General features: G+C 36.7%; 2 protein-coding genes across 3 annotated transcripts in view; one reads left to right on the forward strand and one right to left on the reverse strand.

The window, feature by feature from the left end:
• Positions 1 to 1,857, forward strand: part of LOC129241242 (alpha-tocopherol transfer protein-like) — a 49,886-nt gene extending 48,029 nt beyond the window's left edge. For both annotated transcript variants that reach the window (XM_054877469.1, XM_054877470.1), the window contains exon 2: positions 374 to 1,857. In XM_054877469.1, the coding sequence (XP_054733444.1) occupies positions 435 to 1,412 (978 nt within the window). In that variant the 5' untranslated portion in view covers positions 374 to 434 and the 3' untranslated portion in view covers positions 1,413 to 1,857. The remainder of the gene's footprint in view (positions 1 to 373) is intronic.
• LOC129241243 (peptidoglycan-recognition protein SD-like) lies at positions 1,834 to 19,095 on the reverse strand. The gene is made up of 5 exons (XM_054877471.1): positions 18,687 to 19,095; positions 10,256 to 10,618; positions 6,141 to 6,328; positions 2,265 to 2,412; positions 1,834 to 2,171 (listed from the first exon to the last, which is right to left on the reverse strand). The coding sequence occupies exons 1-5, from the start codon at positions 18,691 to 18,693 to the stop codon at positions 1,975 to 1,977; spliced, it is 903 nt and encodes a 300-aa protein (XP_054733446.1). The 5' UTR covers positions 18,694 to 19,095; the 3' UTR covers positions 1,834 to 1,974.
• Between the last annotated feature and the right edge of the window lie 1,669 nt (positions 19,096 to 20,764).

Below are 20,764 nucleotides of genomic sequence, written 5' to 3' on the forward strand. Positions count from 1 at the left end.
GCTCGTTAGTTTCCATTTTATTTGCTTTATATATTTTTTAAATTTAATATGAGGTAGCTCAAGTGAAAATTTTTATTTTTTGTGATTTTTCCTGCCCACAATTTAATCAGCTGCTCGTAAAACTTGCAAATTGTTACTGGTTTTGCGTTCATGTACTTTTTTTGATATCTTCTTTTTGAGACAGAATTCTCGGAAATGAAGTTTGTGGCAAGTTACTGGATAATTTTTACATGAACAGACCTAATGTATTTTTCCAGGACCATTACAATAATAAAACTAACAAATTAAACAAAAAATGTCTCAGCTTTTATTTATCATATTTACGTTGATCTATGACAGCTTTTTAAATCCTTGTATCTACATTTCATTTCAGCGGCGAACCATTCACTTCTCTCCAATCGAAGAAATCCACAGAGGCGCCCAAATCTGTTATTATGAAGCAAACCAAAGAGCAACTTGCCAATTCCGAAATGTCGGAACACATTTTGAAAATTGCAAAACGTGAATTGCGCGAAGACAAATGTACACGCGAGCAAAGTTTGGAACAACTGCGTAATTGGATACTGAAACATGAAGATTTGCGCGATGTCCGCCTCGACGAACAGTTCCTATTGCGTTTCCTGCGTTGTAAAAAGTATAGTGTGCCCATGGCTCAGCAGACACTACTCAAGTACTTGAATGTGCGACGCACTTTTCCACACATGAGCACACAGTTGGACTTTCTGGAGCCAAAGTTGAACGACATAATAAACAGCGGCTACATTTTTGCCTCACCCAAACGTGACAAGAACGGACGTCGTGTGGTGATAATTAACGCCAAAGGCTTCAATCCAAAGATATACAGCAGCAGTGATCAGGCGCGTGCACATTTTCTCACCTACGAGTGCCTAATGGAGGACCAAGCCACACAGATCTGTGGACTTATACACGTCGGTGACTTTGCCGGTGTCACCACATCGCATGTGACGAATTGGAATCCGACAGAATTTGCACGCGTTTTCAAGTGGAGCGAACAATCGCTACCGTTGCGTCACAAGGAGATACATTTGGTGAATGTGCCGGCGACACTGAAATGGCTGATCGATTTCGTGAAGGGGCATGTCAGTTCGAAAATACGCAATCGCCTCGCACTGTACACACACGACAAAGAACTGGCGAAGCATGTCGATCCGGCTTGCCTGCCACAGGAACTGGGCGGTCAAATGCCTTTGAAGGCGATGGTCGAATTGTGGAAGGACGAATTGGTCGCTAAGCGCGAGGAGATACTCAACCTAGACAAGATAGCGCTCTTGAGTGATCGTGGCATATTGCGGAAAAGTAGTTTCAACGCGGACAAAACCAACAATGGAATGAAATTTGTGACGCAAATCGAGTCGATTGAGGGTAGTTTTCGTAAACTGGATTTCGATTAGGATTAGGATTAAGTCGTCTGAACGTTGTACAGGCGAGGAAGAGGAATGAATTTGAATGAGTTAAGCTCACAGGTGCTGTGTTGATGTGCGTGATGTGTTAATTTACATTACTTAAAATAAGTCTTATATTTTGTAAAATAATAATTTCATCTATTTAGCTTGCGATTAGTAGAGTACATTATGGAATAATAGCGCCGAGAGGCATATGTAAATTGTACGCTTTGTATCACATATTTAGTATTACATATACGAGTATATATACTTACATACTACGCATAGAAAGCAAATGTATATTACATACATACAAACGCATTCTCGTTTAGCACACATACACACGTATGTGTGTACATGCACTATACTTATAAATATATCTATAATTAAGCGCTTTGTTGTTTTATGTAACTGCGCAACAGCTAAATAAATGATTTCCTTATTTCTTAAAATACTAACACATTTTCGATTTAAATTCGTTTTTCGTGCTTGCGTTGAAGCGCAAAATGTCAGCTGAGAATCAGCACATTTACATTCGGACATCGATTACACCTACTAGTAGAGTTCATAGTCAGATCAGTCCTGCAAACTGCTGCCACTGACCAATAGCACCAAAGAGCGCCTTTCCATCATTTTGGCCGTTTGTCAAATTTCGCAGACCGAAAATTTTATACTGGCTTTGGAGCTTCTTTCGGCGCACTGACTCGGCAATAAGCGAAACAGCAGAGCGTAACTGCAGCGAACTGGGCGCCAAAATTGTGTAGTTGCCTAATTGAATGGCATTTGAGAAAAAAGATTTAGTTGCAATTTTTGTTTTGTTGTTTTCTAAGTTATCAAAAGTGACTTTTTTCGAAAACATACCTATGAAGGCGATAACCAACGAGGCATTCTGTTGCACCAAAGGCAGACCACTTTCATAATTCCAACCGCGTGCCTCATAAGTTTGCCGATCTCCGCCGATCAGAAAGTTAAATGGAAGCTCCTGTATAATACCTTGTTTTTCTTGGTACTGTAAAAAAAAGAGGTTGTCTGTAAAGTCGGTTTACTGACGATAGTTTAACGTGATAACGTCATAAGAAAATACTGATTGAATGGTTGCATTTTTCAAAAGAAAATTTTAATTTTATTTGTTTGAAAGATATTTTGTATGGATATAGAGAATGAGTTAACATTAACATAACATAACATAACATAACATAACATAACATAACATAACATAACATAACATAACATAACATAACATAACATAACATAACATAACATAACATAACATAACATAACATAACATAACATAACATAACATAACATAACATAACATAACATAACATAACATAACATAACATAACATAACATAACATAACATAACATAACATAACATAACATAACATAACATAACATAACATAACATAACATAACATAACATAACATAACATAACATAACATAACATAACATAACATAACATAACATAACATAACATAACATAACATAACATAACATAACATAACATAACATAACATAACATAACATAACATAACATAACATAACATAACATAACATAACATAACATAACATAACATAACATAACATAACATAACATAACATAACATAACATAACATAACATAACATAACATAACATAACATAACATAACATAACATAACATAACATAACATAACATAACATAACATAACATAACATAACATAACATAACATAACATAACATAACATAACATAACATAACATAACATAACATAACATAACATAACATAACATAACATAACATAACATAACATAACATAACATAACATAACATAACATAACATAACATAACATAACATAACATAACATAACATGCTGTTCAAGCAAGGTAACGACGTATGAGCAAGATAACGACGCATTTTTTGGTGCGTGAAGCCGGCTGCATAGAATTATAAGACGTTATCACGTCAAAAAATGATAATAAGATTAAAACAACAGGTATTATTAACAAACTTGGTTTTATTTTAAATTCTTTAAGTAAATCAAATTAATAATAATCAATAAGAATGCATATGCAAATACAAATACGTGAATTTATATATGTAATATACATATGCGCATATACATACACATATACGCTCACTTAAGTAGGAGAGAGCAAGATGTCGAACGTTGCCGTTCGTTTGCTTTGTCGTTCGCTCCGCGCTTTCGCTTGCAGTTCATTCAAGGTAACGGCAATGAGCAAGGTAACGACAAATGAGCAAGGTAACGGCAATGAGCAAGGTAACACTAATGAGCAAGGTAACGGCAATGAGCAAGGTAACATTATTGAGCAAGGTAACGACACATTTTTTCGTGCGTGCAGCCTGTTAAATCGAATTATAAGACGTTATCACGTCAATAAACAGAAAGTTATAGCCATATGCATGCCCTCAAATACCGTATGCCCGTATACACCCTGCACATGCATTTACATAGGCTAGGGTATATACATACATATATACATATGTAAGTGCATATACAGGGTGTATACGGGCATACCGTATTTGAACACATGCATGTGGCTATAACTTTCCGAAACTATTATTTCTCTTTTTGCTCTTTTTCAGACTAAGGCATGGAGGACTACAACTTAACTCAAGAAATGAAGTGATAATAAATAATCGGCGCGTATACTTCTCTTAACTGTTTGGACGCGCTTCTCCTTCCATTTGTGGTGAGCGTCTTGATGTTGTTCCACAAATTGAGGGACCTACAGTTTTAAGTCAGCCCCGAACGGCAAATAGTTTTTTATGAGGATCATTTTATGGCAGCAACACAATACATTGCCTGCCGAGGGGTGAACGCCATTAGAAAATTTTTTTCTATTACCTGATGTTCATGCACGGATATTCGATCATATGCACTTTCGAATGGCAGTCACGCACCAACCCATTCAGCTTTGGCTGCCGCCTGAGATGTACAGGTATTGTATAATTTTCTTAAGTGCATCCGTTCATTCGTTTATCAGGTTCGCGTGGAATTGGAAGCGTCAGTGAGCAACATTCTAACACAGATTAGTGTTGAGTGTCTGAGGATATTATTTGTCGAATTGTCCATGAACAACAACATCAAAACGCCTTCAAAACAAAGTTAAACATCCTGAAGCGCCTGAGATGTTATGGTTTTTTTCTGACGAACAAAATTTTGACCAAGCCTAAAAGAGCAACCGCAGAAATGATAGATGGCTCTGTTGCTATGCAACAGAGGTTCCTGCTGTCATGCACAGGAAGTTTCTAGCCACTGTTATGGTTTTAGGTATTGTGAGCAACAAAGCACTTGCCATGCCACTACACTTTACACTTAAGGGTTTCGAGTGAACTCGGTTACATACATATATCCAGGTTTTGGAGACAGTAGGGAAACCCTAGCTTGCTAGTGTACGCAGTGATAGCCCTTACATCTTTCAGCAAGACTCTGCTCCTTCACACAAAGCGTTGGCGGAACAAGATTGGATGGCTGAAAATGTCCATGACTACATAACACCGAACTTATAGCCGCTTAACTCCCCAGACCTTAATTCCCTAGATTACTACGTAAGGGGCGTAGTTGAGCGTCAAAACAATAAGCAGACTCATAACACCATTTCTTCACTGAAGGCTGCAACTAATACCGTTATGGTCAATTAATACCGTCATAGCATTTGATTCGGGCGAGCAATCGATGTCAGACTCGGATAGAGAAGGTCATTGCAGCTAATAGGAAGTTTCAATGAATGATTTTATAGATATATTATAAGTAAATATTGTGTAAAAAACGCTTGAAGTTTCATTAAATTTTGTTCAAAACAAAAGCTAATTAGTTTTACTCTCCAGTTGTCCTCAAATACCGTTTGCAGCCTGTCTATATTTAAATGTTAAGGGAATTAATCATATAAAGGGTGGTTAAATTTCAAGGACCGAAGTTGAATGTGAACCACACATAAACGTCAAACTTTTTTCTGCATTTCATTTGACATTTTTCAATTTCAGACTAATTCAATTTGAACCATGGAAAGACACACAATCGAGCAACGCGTTTAAGTGGTGGCAGGAAATGGCAGCAGTGGATACGTTGCCGCATTTGGGTGAATGATAATCCAAGAGTGATTGCCGAAAAACCAAACCACACACAAAGAGTATCTGTTTGGTGCGGTTTAGGGGCCGGCGGCATCATTGGGCCGTATTTTTTCCAAAATGAGGCCGGTCAGGCAGTGTTCGCTATTGTGAGATAATAACGAACTTTTTATGGCCCGAATTGGAAGATATGGATATGGACGATATGTGATTTCAACAGGACGGTGCCACTTGTCACACAGCTAACGAAACAATGGCTCTTTTGCGCGAAAAATTTGATGGCCGAATAATCTCACGTCGCGGCGATGCCAATGGCCGCCAAGATCATGTGATTTGACACCGTTGGACTTCTTTCTTTGGGGTTATTTGAAAGAAAAGGTGGACGTCGATAAGCCAGCAACAATTCAAGAGCTAAAGGATGAGATAATTCGGCACATTAACGGCATAGAACCCCAATTATGCCTCAGCGTCATCGAAAATTTGGGCCATCGGATGGAGGTGTGCCGCCGAGGGCGCGGCGGCCATTTAGCCGATATTTTGTTCCATACGTAATTAAGCCATACCAATATTATCATAAGAAGAAGAAATGACAATAATTTCTATTTTATTCAAAATCAACACCGGCTCTTGAAACTTAACCACCCTTTATAGGTATAGTACAAACCTCTCTTTGAAGTTCACGCAGAGTTTGTAAGCATTTTTGAAATTCGACACAACTTAAGCCACCAGTCTGCATTATCACAATATTTTCCACGTCATAGTAATTTAGAGAGTCTGCGATTGGTGTGGAAACATTACTCCATAAGTCACGATGTACCAGATCCAACGAGAATTCTACAATAGGCGAGCGCGCTGTGAAGGAAAAAATAATTGTTTAAGGTAGAAAGTTTAGTAATGGAACAGGGTAGATAATAACATACGATGTTAATCCCTTAATTAATATCCTCAGTTGTATTTACTTTAAATAAACAAAAATCATAATCTTCAAGGCGACTAATTGCAAAGGAGCAGGTGAATGTTTACATTTTAATGATCTTGCTTATTTTCTGTTAAGGTTGTTAGGTTAGGTTGGGTTAAATGGCTGCCCTTCCATAGGCCTACTTGGGGAAAGGAGAAGGGAGGGGAAAAGAGGGTTAAGATTGTTAAATTGTCATTCAATTGTTGACTGACTTTTTCACCTTATGGACGAAAGGGATGGCAGAATTGCCTCAGGGAAATACATCTTAAGTTGTAAACTATTAATTGGAACCACTTCAAAGGCCGATCGTGTTGCATAAAAATTGAAAGAGCTACAAAACTGTATACTCGCAACAATTTTTAAAAATACGATTTTGAAATTTTCATAAAACTTGGTTTATTTTTGTCCACAATTTGATCTCCAAAAGTCTTTCAGACTATCTAAACACTGTAGTATATTTCAAGCTGAAATCTATGACCCAACAGCAGTTGAATTAGCTATGGAATTAACTTCCTCTTAACACTCGAACAAACATTTTCATTGATAGTCAAGCGGTTATTAAAGCAATTATAGCTTCTTGCACTAATTCGAAATGTGTTCAACAGTGCAGATCCAAAATGGATGGACTCTGCGCAAATGGGCAGGTCATTATTTACTGGATACCAGGACATAAAGGAGTAGTAGGAAATGAAAGAGCTGATGAGCTCGCTAATGCAGGTATTCGCTTGCCGAAATTGAGCATGTCAGGCATATACCCATCACTATCTTTTCGGAAAACGGAACTAAACGAGGAACTAACTTTCGAAGGGCAGTCGATATGGGAGCACTCAACCTCATACAAAACTGCCAAAATTATGCTAAAGACATGGAACACGAAAACTGCAAACTTTATTTTATCACTGTCTAGGAAAGACTGCAAAACTTTGGTTGCAGTACTGACGACACACCCCAAATCGCGCAGTCAAAATGGGACTAGTCCAGATGCGTGTAACACATGTAAAGAAGCGAATGCAAGGGGTACTTTGGAACACTTACTTTGCCACTCCCTATAGGATTCAACAAATGTGCAGGATCAGCATATTTTTCATTCTTGAAGTATATTAAATATAGGGTTATCCAATAACAGATGTTATTTTGAATAGCCGGCTATTTCGGTAGATGCCACTTTTGAAACTGTAATTTTTCGATATTTGACAAGTAGAAGCTACGCCATTAATAAAAATGGAGCCATAAACGCTTAAACAACGTATTGAAATTATTGAAATTCACCATAAAAATGGTGAAAATTTGGCAGAGGCGGTTCGTAAAACTCGAACATTTTTGGGTCATCGTGAAGCACCTTGTCGGACTGCAATACAGAAATTGATGAAAAAATTCGAGCTTTTGGGACAAGTTAGTGATGTGAAGAATAAAACCCGTGCACGTCGCTCAAGAACAGCCGAAAATATTGCTGTTGTAGCCGAAAGTGTTGAAGAAAACCCAGGTTTGTTCATTCCTCGTCGTTCTTTGGAATTAGGCATTCCTCAAACGTCATTACACCGTATTTTGCATAAAGATTTGGGTCTTAAGGCTTATAAAGTACAGTTAACACAAGAACTCAAGCCGGCCGATCATCAACAACGTCGTGTCTTTGCTGATTGGGTCGTTGAAATGCATTAAAATGATCCGGAACTCCATCGAAAAATCATCTTGAGTGATGAGGCCCATTTCCACCTCGGTGGCTTCGTCAACAAGCAAAATTGTGGGATCTGAGGCTCAGAAAATCCAAGAGTTATTGTTGAAAAGCCTCTCTATCCTCAACGTGTGACTGTTTGGTGCGGTTTATGGTCCGGCGGAGTCATTGGACCTAACTTTTTCGAAAATGAAGCTGGAGCAACAGTTACGGTGAATGGATTGCGCTATCGAGAGATGATTAAAGATTTGTTTGTGGCCGGAATTGGATGGTATTGATCTGGACAATGTTTATTTTCAACAAGACGGCGCTACGTGCCACACAAGCAACGAAACCATTGATCTTTTACCTCTCTAACACCTCTTATTGGAAAACCCTTTATTTATTGAAATAATAATTCGACTCCAAATACCTGACATTTGCAACACAATGGTTTCGAGGGGTCTATGTGAGATATTTTTTACCAGCACTACTTAAATTAACCTAACTTGGTCTATTTTTTTCAGTTTCTTTTTGTAGTATTTTTTATTAAAATATGTTATTATTATATTTTTATGAAAAATTAAAAGAACAAAGTAAAATTTGAAAATGTGGAAAAAAAATTTAGTCCAAGACAAGTTCGATAATATGTTCATTAAGGCCAAAAAATTATGCATCACTTAAAAATTGAGAGAGCAAAGTAACATTTCGATGCAAGAGAGCCGCTCATTTTGTGCTGAAGAAATTTTAGCTAGCAAAATGTATCCATCACGAAAACATGTGATCCGAACTTTTTGTAAACAAAGAATTTATTTTTTGTGAAACCAGTGCGCCTTTGCACTTGCACCGATTTAAAATTCTCCGTTTATAGTCAAAAGCCATAAGATGAAAAATTCAACCACAAAAACTTTAGTATTTAATTTTTTTAGACTGCACAAAAATTTGTAAACAAAATAAGCTGGTTTGTCATCCTCTACAGGTTTTTGCAAGTGATGGTAAATTTTCCGTTTGTTAACTCTTTTGTTTTTTCTTCTCTTTGGGAGAGAATTTCCGCTTTAACTATTAATTTTGATGGCTGATGAGAGCTATAGTAATTTTATAATCAAACACAGCTTAGACCATTTTCACTGAATTTGTGTAAAATATCGTATTTTGGTGTGTGCGTTTTGATGCTATGCCATAAATGAATAATAATAATATTTTATACCGCCTCGGAACGTCAAATGATTTTTATAAAAAGCTCTTTCATGGAGAATGAGGTTTCATATCGCTCGCCAAATTGCGACTGTTATTAAGAAAACATATCTTCTATTATTTGGGCATCGATTCGGAGACCAACTAAATGGTAATCAGGCACAAAATCAATCGGCTACGGCGACCGCTCTAAAATCTACACATATTCGAAATTAAGTGCCGCTGCCTAGACAAAGACATGGTAACATCACTAGTAACAAATCACGCCCAAACCCATAGAAAATCTGAAGCACATTTGAAAAAAAGAAGGGCTAGAATGTAACTCTGAAAGAAATCATTAAAAATTCCATATGCGCTGGTGCGCTTGTACCTATAACGAACTTCACAGCTAAACGTGCACTGACTTCGATGAAGTTTAGCGCTTTAGGATAAACGTTCATGAGTTGTTTAATGTAGGTCAGCGTTACATATTTGAGATAACAGGCAGGCCATAAATAACATTTCCCGACAGCACCCTCGCACTCGTTTCGTCAGCATCTTTCTTGTGTATTTTGAATGTCTGATGAGGAGATTAAGTTACCTAAGCGTCCACGGGCACGAGTATCTGAGAACTGCGATGCTGCAGCAGGTTTAATAGCTACGTAACCAGGTTTCAATAAATGATTGCCCGGCAAATGACGTTTCCCATGCGCTTCAACCATCACCGCTGCCTTATGGATAACCCTTTACTATGTATATGTGCAATTAGAACAATTTAAATAAAAATCAAATTTTTAAACTATCTGAGGTAGTTGCTAGTCCTAACGATCACACTACACTTGCATACACACATACAAATACAATTTGAAGCAAAACAAATCATTTGATTCAACTTTATGAACTCGGACCTAACGCAAGAAATTCAAACAGATTACTAAATTGTATAAAAATATGTATTAAGTAACTATTATATTTTTTATATAGTCTCAGAACTTACATTCAGCAATTAAGAGATAAGTGGCAATAACACAACAACCACCTAGAATCGAAACAAATGTCATAATTTTCATATATGCACAGCAGTCCGAGCGCTGCTTCCTAGATCCCGAGCTAGTGATGTCATCATAGTCGCCTTTAATACTGCGGCTATCGTTATCGCTGTAATAGCTGCTACCAGCTCCACTCTTACAGATTGTCGTCGTTGAGGTGCCACCATAGCTTTTGCTGTCCTTTAACAAAGGCACCCGCTCATTCGTTTCATTGGTGATCGCCGTTGACTTGACTGAAGTCTGCGATGTGCGCGAGATGACGGCGTAGAGCTCACCGCATGACATGGCCAATCGATCATTTGCACGTATACCTTTATTAGAATGAACAAGTTTTATTATTAAAGCGCGTAACAAATGAATACAACAAATAAGTTTGATTAGACGCCAGAAAACGCGTGGAAGCGATTCCAGCTGTGTGAATAGTTTCACATATTTCTGGTCATGCTCGAAATAGGATATGAAGTTGCCAACACTGCGATTGCTTAACAGCGGTGGCATACTGGCACTGAGCTTGAAAGAATAAATGGTTACTGTGATGCTATTAAAGTGTGTGGAATGCTCATCATCCGGCGCATTGCAAACTTAATCGGTTCTCAAATATTTGACAAGAGTTTTGATATGCGCGATTGCGAGTTATCTTTGCATTGTGGATTTTATGCACATTCAAATGCACGACCGCCCTAGCCGAATGGGTTGGTGCGTGGTTACCAATCGGTAGTGTACGGATTTCAAACCCGCTATGAGCACGCGAACGCTGAAATACAAGGTGAAGTCCAAAATAAACAAGACCGAGCTAAAATAAAAACGACAGGATAACTTCTTCTGATAACTTCGAGTTTATTTATTCAAAATAGACCCCTCTGGCCTCGATAAACGGTTTGGCGCGATCTGAAAGCTTTTCGAAGGAGTGTTTCAGTTCATTGACCGGAAAGCCCTTCAGGAGGTCGGTACAAGCCTTTGGGATGACCTCTACGGACGCGAAACTTTTTCCTTGCATGGCCAAATGCAATTTTCCGAATAGGTAGAAGTCACAGGGAGCCATATCAGGCGAATACGGTGAGTGATTGCTGGTTAAAATGCGATTTCTAGTCAAAAAATCTGTCACAAGAGTGGATCGATGAGATGGTGCATTCTTATGCAATAAGCGCCAGCTTCCTTCTCCGCGGTATTCAGGGCGAATTCGACGAATGCGCTGCAATAAACGCTTCAGAATACCAAGATAGAAAATTGCATTGACGGTTTGGCCCATTGGCACGAACTTCTTGTGGATAATTCCCTTGAAATCGTAAAACCAAATGAGCATCGACTTGATGTTTGATTTCTCCAAACGCGCTGTTTTGGGTGGTCGCTTGTCTGGCGCCTTCTATTCGTCACTTTGACACTTAGTTTTAGGTTCATGTTGGAAACACCACGTTTTATCACTAGTTACAATGTTGTAAAGGAGGTACTCGTCTTTTCTCGCCTCTTTAATGAGGTCTTTCGAATGTTGAATTCTGAGCAATTTTTGGTCCTCAGTTAACTTGTGCGGAATGACACGTGCGCAAACCTTTCGTAAGCCCAAATGATGAGTTAAAATGTGATAAATGATAAATTTACGAACAATGTTGATGGAGTTTTCGGTGATTACTGAGTGGTTTCTTGAAGTTTGCTGACCGCGCACAGATTGCTAACACTGAGAGACATATTTGAGAAATATTTTTCGCCCAATAAGTATGAACAACATTACTTAGAGAATCCGTTATAACTCGAAACTAACTGATCTTACTAAGAACGAGTCAGCTGTGCAATTTGTTACGTAAAGCACAACGCATAAGATGGCAGGTTCACGTTACCCGTATGCCTGCTGAATTTACCGTGCAGAAAGCCATGACAGGGAAGTTAATGGGCGTGAAGGTCAAAGGCAAACCGAGGAACCGTTGGATAGACGCAGTAGAGAACGACCTCAAACAATTGGAAAATCGTAAAACTACGAAACAAAAGCTCAACATCAGAACCGCTTTGTGTAGGAAGTTTTAATGCAACGCGCGTTGTTATGCTATGAATGATGATGATAATTATGCTGAATGGCTCTATTTGATAAAACAAAAAAATTGGCGCGTGCACTTCTGTCCTATTTGTGGCATGTGTCTTGATTTTATTCAACAAGCTTACAGTTTTCAGCCGTCTCGGAACTGCACAAATTTTTTATGAATATATTTTTCATGACGGAAATATACTCGGGGATTCGCCATTGCCTGCCGAGGGGCGGCGACCGCTATTGGAAAAAAGAGGTTGTCTGTAAAGTCGGTTTACTGACGATAGTTTAACGTGACAACGTCATAAGCAAATACTGATGGGATGGTTGCATTTTTCAAAACAAAATTTTAATTTTATTTGTTTGATAGATATTTTGTATTGATATTGAAAAGGAGGTAAATGGAATTGCAATGGAATAGGTCAAGTTACATTTACACAAACGTGAAAAATGACTAAACATTTATCAAATTCATGAAAGATATGTTCAATTTCGATTGTGCATCAGACATTAATAAGTCAATAACACTAAGAGGCACCATCATCGATTTGCCTTTTTCAAGACACTTTATACTCGAGACACTCCGTTTCACTTCCTCCTTTTTCTATCATCGTCCTATTCTCAACAGAGAAATGGTTCATTACCATGCACACAGGAAGAAGGCATATGCAAATACAAGTATGTGAATTTATATACCTACATATGCGCATATATATACATACAAGAATGATAGAAAGAAGATTGCGCCCATCAGACGTGACGTCACGTTTGCTGAGTTGTGCAGTATTGCCAACCATTTGCTCTTCGCAATAAATTTAGTGCTTTTTTATACCGAAAATGCGAAGTTTCGTGTTTGTTTCTTTTTTTTAATTTAAAGCTACCGAAACTTTAGGTTAAAAAACAAACTATATTATTAAACAAAAAAAGGTTAAAAAAGGTCACTCTGTGAAGATTTTAGTGCTAATGAAAATTTTTTTACTCTTATAAAATTTGATAATTTCAAACTGCAAATTTAATTTTTGGCCCCATTTAAGGGGGGACTCTACTGTAAAACTTAAAAAAAATCGATTTTTTACTTTTTGTTGAAACATACTCAGAAACAACTCCAGAATGTTCCATGAAAATCTTAAAAAGAAATCTTGAATAGTTTTCAAGTTATAAAAGTTTTAGCAAAGCAGGTATAAACTGAGCGCTCGAGAGGTTTACGGTCATATGCGTGTTTTTCTCGAAACCACGTTTTCAAAATTGCCCACATCACAGCTCCGTGAAAAATTAACATATCAAGCTCAAACTTTGATAGTATATTTTAAACAATATTTACTAGTTTTTAAAGCTATGGTGGGGAAAAATTTATTATTTATAACCCCTTTTTTAATAACAAAATGACAACAAAAAAATGTCGATTTTTTAAAAAACTTCAAAAATTTTACAAAAAAATTTTTTTTTTGCAAGTAATAGGCTTAACAACTAAAAATAATGATATATAATAAAAAAAATTTGGGTTTTTTGATTTCAGATTTTTTTTAAATGCGCGACAGTGTGGGCAGATTTCAAAAGGCGTTTCGGGGGAGCGGCTGTACAGCTGCCATTTTGAAATGAAAATAAATTTAAAAATTTTTTTTGTACACTCAAGACCTGTGTTTATGTAACCCTAAACTTTTTTTTACTAATTAAATTAATACAAGTATGAAAACAAAATCCATGAAAATTTGATTTTTACAGTAGAATCCCCCCTTAAGGTTATGCAAACTTATTAAATGCCCCTCTCTCAACTCTTCTTAAGATTGAAAACCTTTTTACACATTTTAAAAAGCCTTTGAATTTATTGAATTAAAACCATAGAGGTGTAATCGTTTCTTCCGGTCATCAATCCTTAGTGAGACATAGGACATTAAGAGTTGTATTCATTGTAAAAATAAACAACAAAATACCAGAAAATACTAAAGAAACCATACTGACGTTTTTACAAAAAGAGTACCTTATCTAGTTACATAACTTCAAATATAGCAAAAAAGTCGTTCCCTTAACAAAAGAGTCTCGCTTAACAAAAAAACCTCATAAATTAAATTGTAGATGAGCATGACACATTTATTTAAAAAAACGCACATTTTAAAGACAATTTGTCACGCATACAAAGTTCTTTAAGTGATTCAATAAAAATTTGTTGGGTTATTTTCTTTGAATAGGCATTTTAATGCGTTTTTATATCCAAAGCTAGGCAACTCTGCAGTAGCGAGAGAGAGATTTGACTGCCGAAAGCAGAAGAACACCAACAACACCGGCAATCGCGGGCAATGCCACCAGATGTTAAAAAAAAGTAAAGCTAAATAAAACTGAGTGAATTATTTAAATAATTATTAAAAAATGTATATTTTACAAAATTATAAACATTACTTTTAATTAGAATAGGCTAGAAAAATGTCATGTGGAATAAACTAAAACTCCGAGACAAAAAATAATAAAAATAACAAAAAAAAAAAATGCTAAATCAAGTTACGAAAATGGTAATCTGGCCATACTGGAGCTAAAATCACGTAACTAGTTGTCAAATTCGCTGAGCGCAAAGTAACGGGACCACGATAGGCGCCATCTCATTATTCTTTCCATCATGCTTGCGTACGGAATAGATTCGTATATTTGATATGTCCATATGACTTGTATGCATCTTTACATATAGATTTGTTCTTTTTGAAAATTGCGCGAAATTGAACGTGAATTTATATATGTACATATGCGCATATACATACATATATACGCTCACTTAAGTAGGAGAAAGCAAGATGTCGAACGTTGCCGTTCGTTTGCTTTGTCGTTCGTTCCGCGCTTTCGCTTGCAGTTCATTCAAGGTAACGGCAATGAGCAAGGTAACGGCAATGAGCAAGGTAACACTAATGAGCAAGGTAGCGACACATTTTTTCGTGCGTGCAGCCTGTTAAATCGAATTATAAGACGTTATCACGTCAAAAACTTTTTCTTCATTTTGGTGTTTCACTGAGATTTGAATCTACGTCTTCCAAATTTTAGTCACGCACCAACTCATTCGGCTGCGGAGAATTTTCATACAAACAGTTAATTTCCAAAAACAAAAATTTAGTTCCAACAGAAAACTGAGCATAACGTAGTTCAATGTAATTTTTTTTTCGAAGTGCAATCGAAATAGTCTAAGATCCGGCTGCAGATTTGGTGTAGTCATCGAGCACATGCTGAAATCCACATTTTTACCCACATTTATGATTAGGAGAATAAAAATTCACCAAGTTGCCAGTAGAAATGTGGCCGAAAGTATTTTTAATTAAATTATTGTTAATTGATTTTGCGGGAAAAATTTCATTAACCAAGTTTTGAGATAAAATATCGTTCGGTTTACTGCAATAGGTGTAAAGACTTAAAAAAACCGTAGTTGCCGTTGCGCGCTTGGCCGCACCTCTCCGCAGCCAGGTATAAACAGGTATGATTTCGATATATTTATACATCCATAACGTATATTGATCTGTTATAGATCAAAATATAGCTAATTTTTTTCTCATTATTATGATATATGGCAACCTAATTAAATCTGGTCGCAAGTTAGGGTTGCCAGCAGTTAAAGATGGGAAAATTTAAGGTTGAGTGAGAGGAAGCTAGCGCGTAACATCACTAGTCTAACAAGGATAGCGACATTTTAAGGCTATCAAATCAAAAATTATTTCATACAGCACTTGCACAATAGAATTTTTAACTTCCCGTTAAAAAATTAAAAATGTGGATGTGTGGATGTGTGTGTGGGTCAACCTCTTTTCTAATTTTTTTTTACATAGTAACCTTGGCTTTACTTTTGATCAATATTAAGTTTTTGTTGTATTTATAAAATTTGTAGTTTGGAAAGAATGATTATTCTTTTGGAGTATTTATTTCTTTGGTCGATCTTGCTATTGTTTGAACTGGTGATTGAGAATACCAGCATCTGACGCATGCGCAATAGCCTTAAAATGTCGCTATCCTTGTTAGACTAGTGATGTTACGCGCTAGCTTCCTCTCACTCAACCTTAAATTTTCCCATCTTTAACTGCTGGCAACCCTAACTTGCGGCCAGATTTAATTAGGTTGCCATATATCATAATAATGAGAAAAAAATTAGCTATATTTTGATTTATAACAGATCAATATACGTTATGGATGTATAAATATATCGAAATCATACCTGTTTATACCTGGCTGCGGAGAGGTGCGGCCAAGCGCGCAACGGCAACTACGGTTTTTTTAAGTCTTTACACCTATTGCAGTAAACCGAACGATATTTTATCTCAAAACTTGGTTAATGAAATTTTTCCCGCAAAATCAATTAACAATAATTTAATTAAAAATACTTTCGGCCACATTTCTACTGGCAACTTGGTGAATTTTCATTCTCCTAATCATAAATGTGGGTAAAAATGTGGATTTCAGCATGTACTCGATGACTACACCAAATCTGCAGCCGGATCCCGTACTAAAAGCAAAGTAGACTTATTGTATTTCCAATGAAAGGTAATTGAATATACTTTTTAATGAAAATATAAAACATTCATAGAATTTATGTAAGTTATCTTAATTAGGCAAATCGTTTTGCATCACTTCCGTCTTATTATTTCATAAAAACTGTATTTTCTCAAAAATTCACAAACTAAAAAGTATGCACATCAAAAATGGAATTTTATTTAATTTTCCAATGATATACTTGGTTTTGTAAAAAGTTAAATGATTTGCGAAATATTAACATTTTTAAAATGCGTAAAATTGAGCTTTGGCCCACGATATCTCTCCATTTTTATTTATCACACAAACCTTTTACTACCGTTATATTATTATTATTGATTGGCTGTTTGTACACTGCGACCTGAATAGATCTACTGTGCAGCCATGAAGCCTACTCAAACAGTTTTAGGCTGTTAATAAAAAACTGCTGTAGGCTTAATTTCTATCAGAAGATTTGGATCTACATCCCCACTTCACAGGTAATTTAGTCTGCGTCGTGCCATTGCTGAGCAGTCGCATAGAACGTGTTCTGCTGTTTCTTGTGCCTCTTTGCGTCTACAGGAATCGTTTTCTATCGCACCTATCTTTTTCATGTGATAATTAAGTTTACAGTGTCCTGTTAGTAGTTAAGTGTAAATTGGTATGACCTGTCTGCTAAGGTTACGGATTGCTTCTGCCTTTATCCGTTCTGGATCTATGAGTCTTTTCGATTGTCGCATGCTCGATTGGGCTCTCCAGTAATCGATTAGGCCTCGTTGTTCCTGCTCACGCAGAAAAGCACTTTTGAAGCTGTTATTTACCTCGCAGAAAGGTTCAGGACCTATGAAGGGAGTGTTTGCCCCCTTTTTCGTTAAAGTGTCCGCAATAGTACCGTTATAATTAGTATTAGCAAAAGTTCTATTGGCATACTTTCCAGCCAAGTACAATATAATAAATTTACACGGTTTGCTCTCTAACTATGGTGAAAACGAAAACTCTGAAGAGAACTTCGGCGTCCACGTCACTTGGGAATTCGGCAGTCGAATTCTACACGAGGATTTCACAAGTATTCACACACTCGTCCAATAAGTCTCTTTGTTGGTAAACACATCCCAAGTGACGCCAACCCATCAGCTGATTCTGTCGAAAGAGCACATTTCTAAAAATCTTTTCACCATGCTTTCAAGCACTGATGTAGACAATTTGTTTACAAATAAAACGGCTTAAACAAACTCGATTCGGCTTGCTTACTTTGTTGTTGTTCTCCCACAGACGTGGAACGGCGAACCGAAATCGGCTAATAATATTAGGATGGCTTATAAATACATACATCCTCCAATTTGTTGTGTGGGTTTCGATCAAAAAGGATATGGTAGATTACAACAAATTATAGTATAGCATATATATACATATGTACATACATATATGTATATCCGCGAATGGCTTTCCCACTCTGAGAGAATTTTCAGAATGCACTAATTTGTGGACATCGTAAATATACTTTCATATTCATTTTATTGTTGTCTGTTTTTTTATTTGTTGTTAATAACGAGCGAATTTGTCGTACTCTACTGTTCTCTTTCGTTTTTGTTCACAACCAGAAATACTCTCACGAATGTCTCAATCTCATAATCCATGATTGGTTGTGTTCGATAACACAAAAATTTGTAATAATTATCCTTAACTTTTGCAAGTAGGCGGTCACTAACGCCAAAGAAGTATCTTATCACTCAAAAATTGAGAGAGCAAAGTAATAATTCTTCGAAAGAGAGCCGCTAATTTAGTGCTGAAGAGATTTTGGCCAACAAAGATTATCCATCACGAAAACATATGATCCGAACTTTTTGTGAACAAAAAAATTTATTTTTTGTGTATTTTCTATAGTCACTCACCTCTCATAGTGCGCCGTAATATAAGATATTAACGCTTTGGTCGTAAGTCCCGAGTCGGTGCACCATGAACGCGGTCAACTCTTGTTTATATTTTGAATTCAGTAATTCCGCAGTTTAGCCTCTAGTAGCCTCTCTCGCTGATGTAGAGTCAGTTGATTTTATGTTCTTGCTATATTTTGCTGCTTTTACTGTCACACGTCAACCAGCAAATTCCGAGCCGGGGAAACAATTGTTGAGAAGTCTTTCATTATTTTGATTTGCGAATGCTTTTTTATTTGACACGAATGTTGGTATGCCAGTAAAGAAATTTGTACTTGTATTTGAAACGGCAGACAATTTGTTTACACACGCTTTGGCAGCGGCTGCTGAGATTGAAATGATCGCGTTGCTGGACAAACGTTTGAGTGCTGTTGAGTGCGGAACACTGATAAATTGATACCGTTCAGTGACTATTAACAATGTTCCTGCTTTATGGGATCCACGGATACATACACACATACAATCCATACAGATTTGCTCACTTACACAGCCATATAAATATAAGTAGATGCAATACATGTCTATAAGTATACACATTAAGGTGGAGTGATTCAAAGAAAAATGCCGAACCCATTAGCCATGAAATAACAACCAGTTCTACGTACCTGAATGACTCGGATTTTTTACGACCAACGGCTGCCGCCCAGCGAATCAAAACTATTTATTTCAACGAATTTTATCTCTAACCCGAAATCAATTTCCAAGCTTAAAAATAAAAAAAGTATCAAAAAATACATACTTTAAAGACTGAATCTAAGGAGCGCAAAAAGTGAAATATTTTGAGCATCTTTGGATTAAGGTAAAAATAAATCATAATATAATTTTACAAATATTAACTTTGTGTTGGAGGATATTGAATTCGTGGAGGATATTGAATTATTGGACTACTAGTTTCGAACTACCAAACTTGTGGTAAGCTTTGCAGCTGAAGTAGTTCGTCTGATTGTATTAAAAAAACTACATATGTACATATTTCATAAAATTGAAGTTTAAATTTCTGGCATTAATTTCCTTTTTTTATGATATTTAAACACTTTTTGAAGTATTAATAAGTTTGATTTTTAGGATTAGCTACGCAGATGATGTTTAAGTTCATATATTCGTTTAAACCTCATTGCGTGTATCAATTCTTATTTATTATTATTGTTATAACACATGGGCTGAAAAGTCCCGGGCCTAGCATATAAAGCGTTTTTCAGTAAGAGCGCTTGAACTTTTTTTTTGAATAAAACACAAACGGTTTGACTTTTTTAACTAATTTTTTTTTTATTATCGAGTTTGAACATATACATTTAAGTATGAAATTCGATTTCTTTTGCATGACCACCGCGTGCACGTTTTACGAAGTCCAATCGTTGAACCCAATTTACGACCACTCTTTTGCATAAATCGGCCGAAATTCCAGCAATTTCGCGTTCAATATTGGCTCTGAGCTCACAAATCGTCGCCGGCTTGTTACTGTAGACCAATGACTTCACATAACCCCAAAGAAAATAGTCTAGAGGCGTCAAATCACACGAGCGCGGCGGCCATTCGACCGGTCCATTTCTGGAAATAATGCGCTCATCGAACTTACTCTTCAACAAATCAATTGTAGCGTGTGCTGTGTGGCTTGTGGCCCCGTCCTGTTGAAACCACATGTCGTCTAAGTCCATACCATTCAATTGCGGCCAAAAATAATCGTTTATCATGTCGCGGTGTCGATTTCCATTCACAGTAACGTGGCGATCGTTCTCGTCAACGAAAAAATATGGGTCAATTACGCCGCCGGCATGTAAACCGCATCAAACAGTGATTTTTTCGGGATGCAACGGTGCCTCATGAATCACGTGTGGATTGCTTTCTGCCCAGTAACGCATATTTTGCTTGTTGACAAAGCCATTGAGCCAAAAGTGAGCTTCATCACTGAAGATGATTTTTTGGAAAAAAGGAATCTTAAAGTAGCAGCAACAGAACGATTATTTTCATAAAAAATTTGCACGATTTGCAATCGTTGCTCAAGTGTGTAGCGTTTCATGATGAAATGTATACTAATGAAG

The sequence above is a fragment of the Anastrepha obliqua genome, chromosome 3 (genome assembly GCF_027943255.1).
Source record: "Anastrepha obliqua isolate idAnaObli1 chromosome 3, idAnaObli1_1.0, whole genome shotgun sequence".
Lineage (NCBI taxonomy): Eukaryota > Metazoa > Arthropoda > Insecta > Diptera > Tephritidae > Anastrepha > Anastrepha obliqua.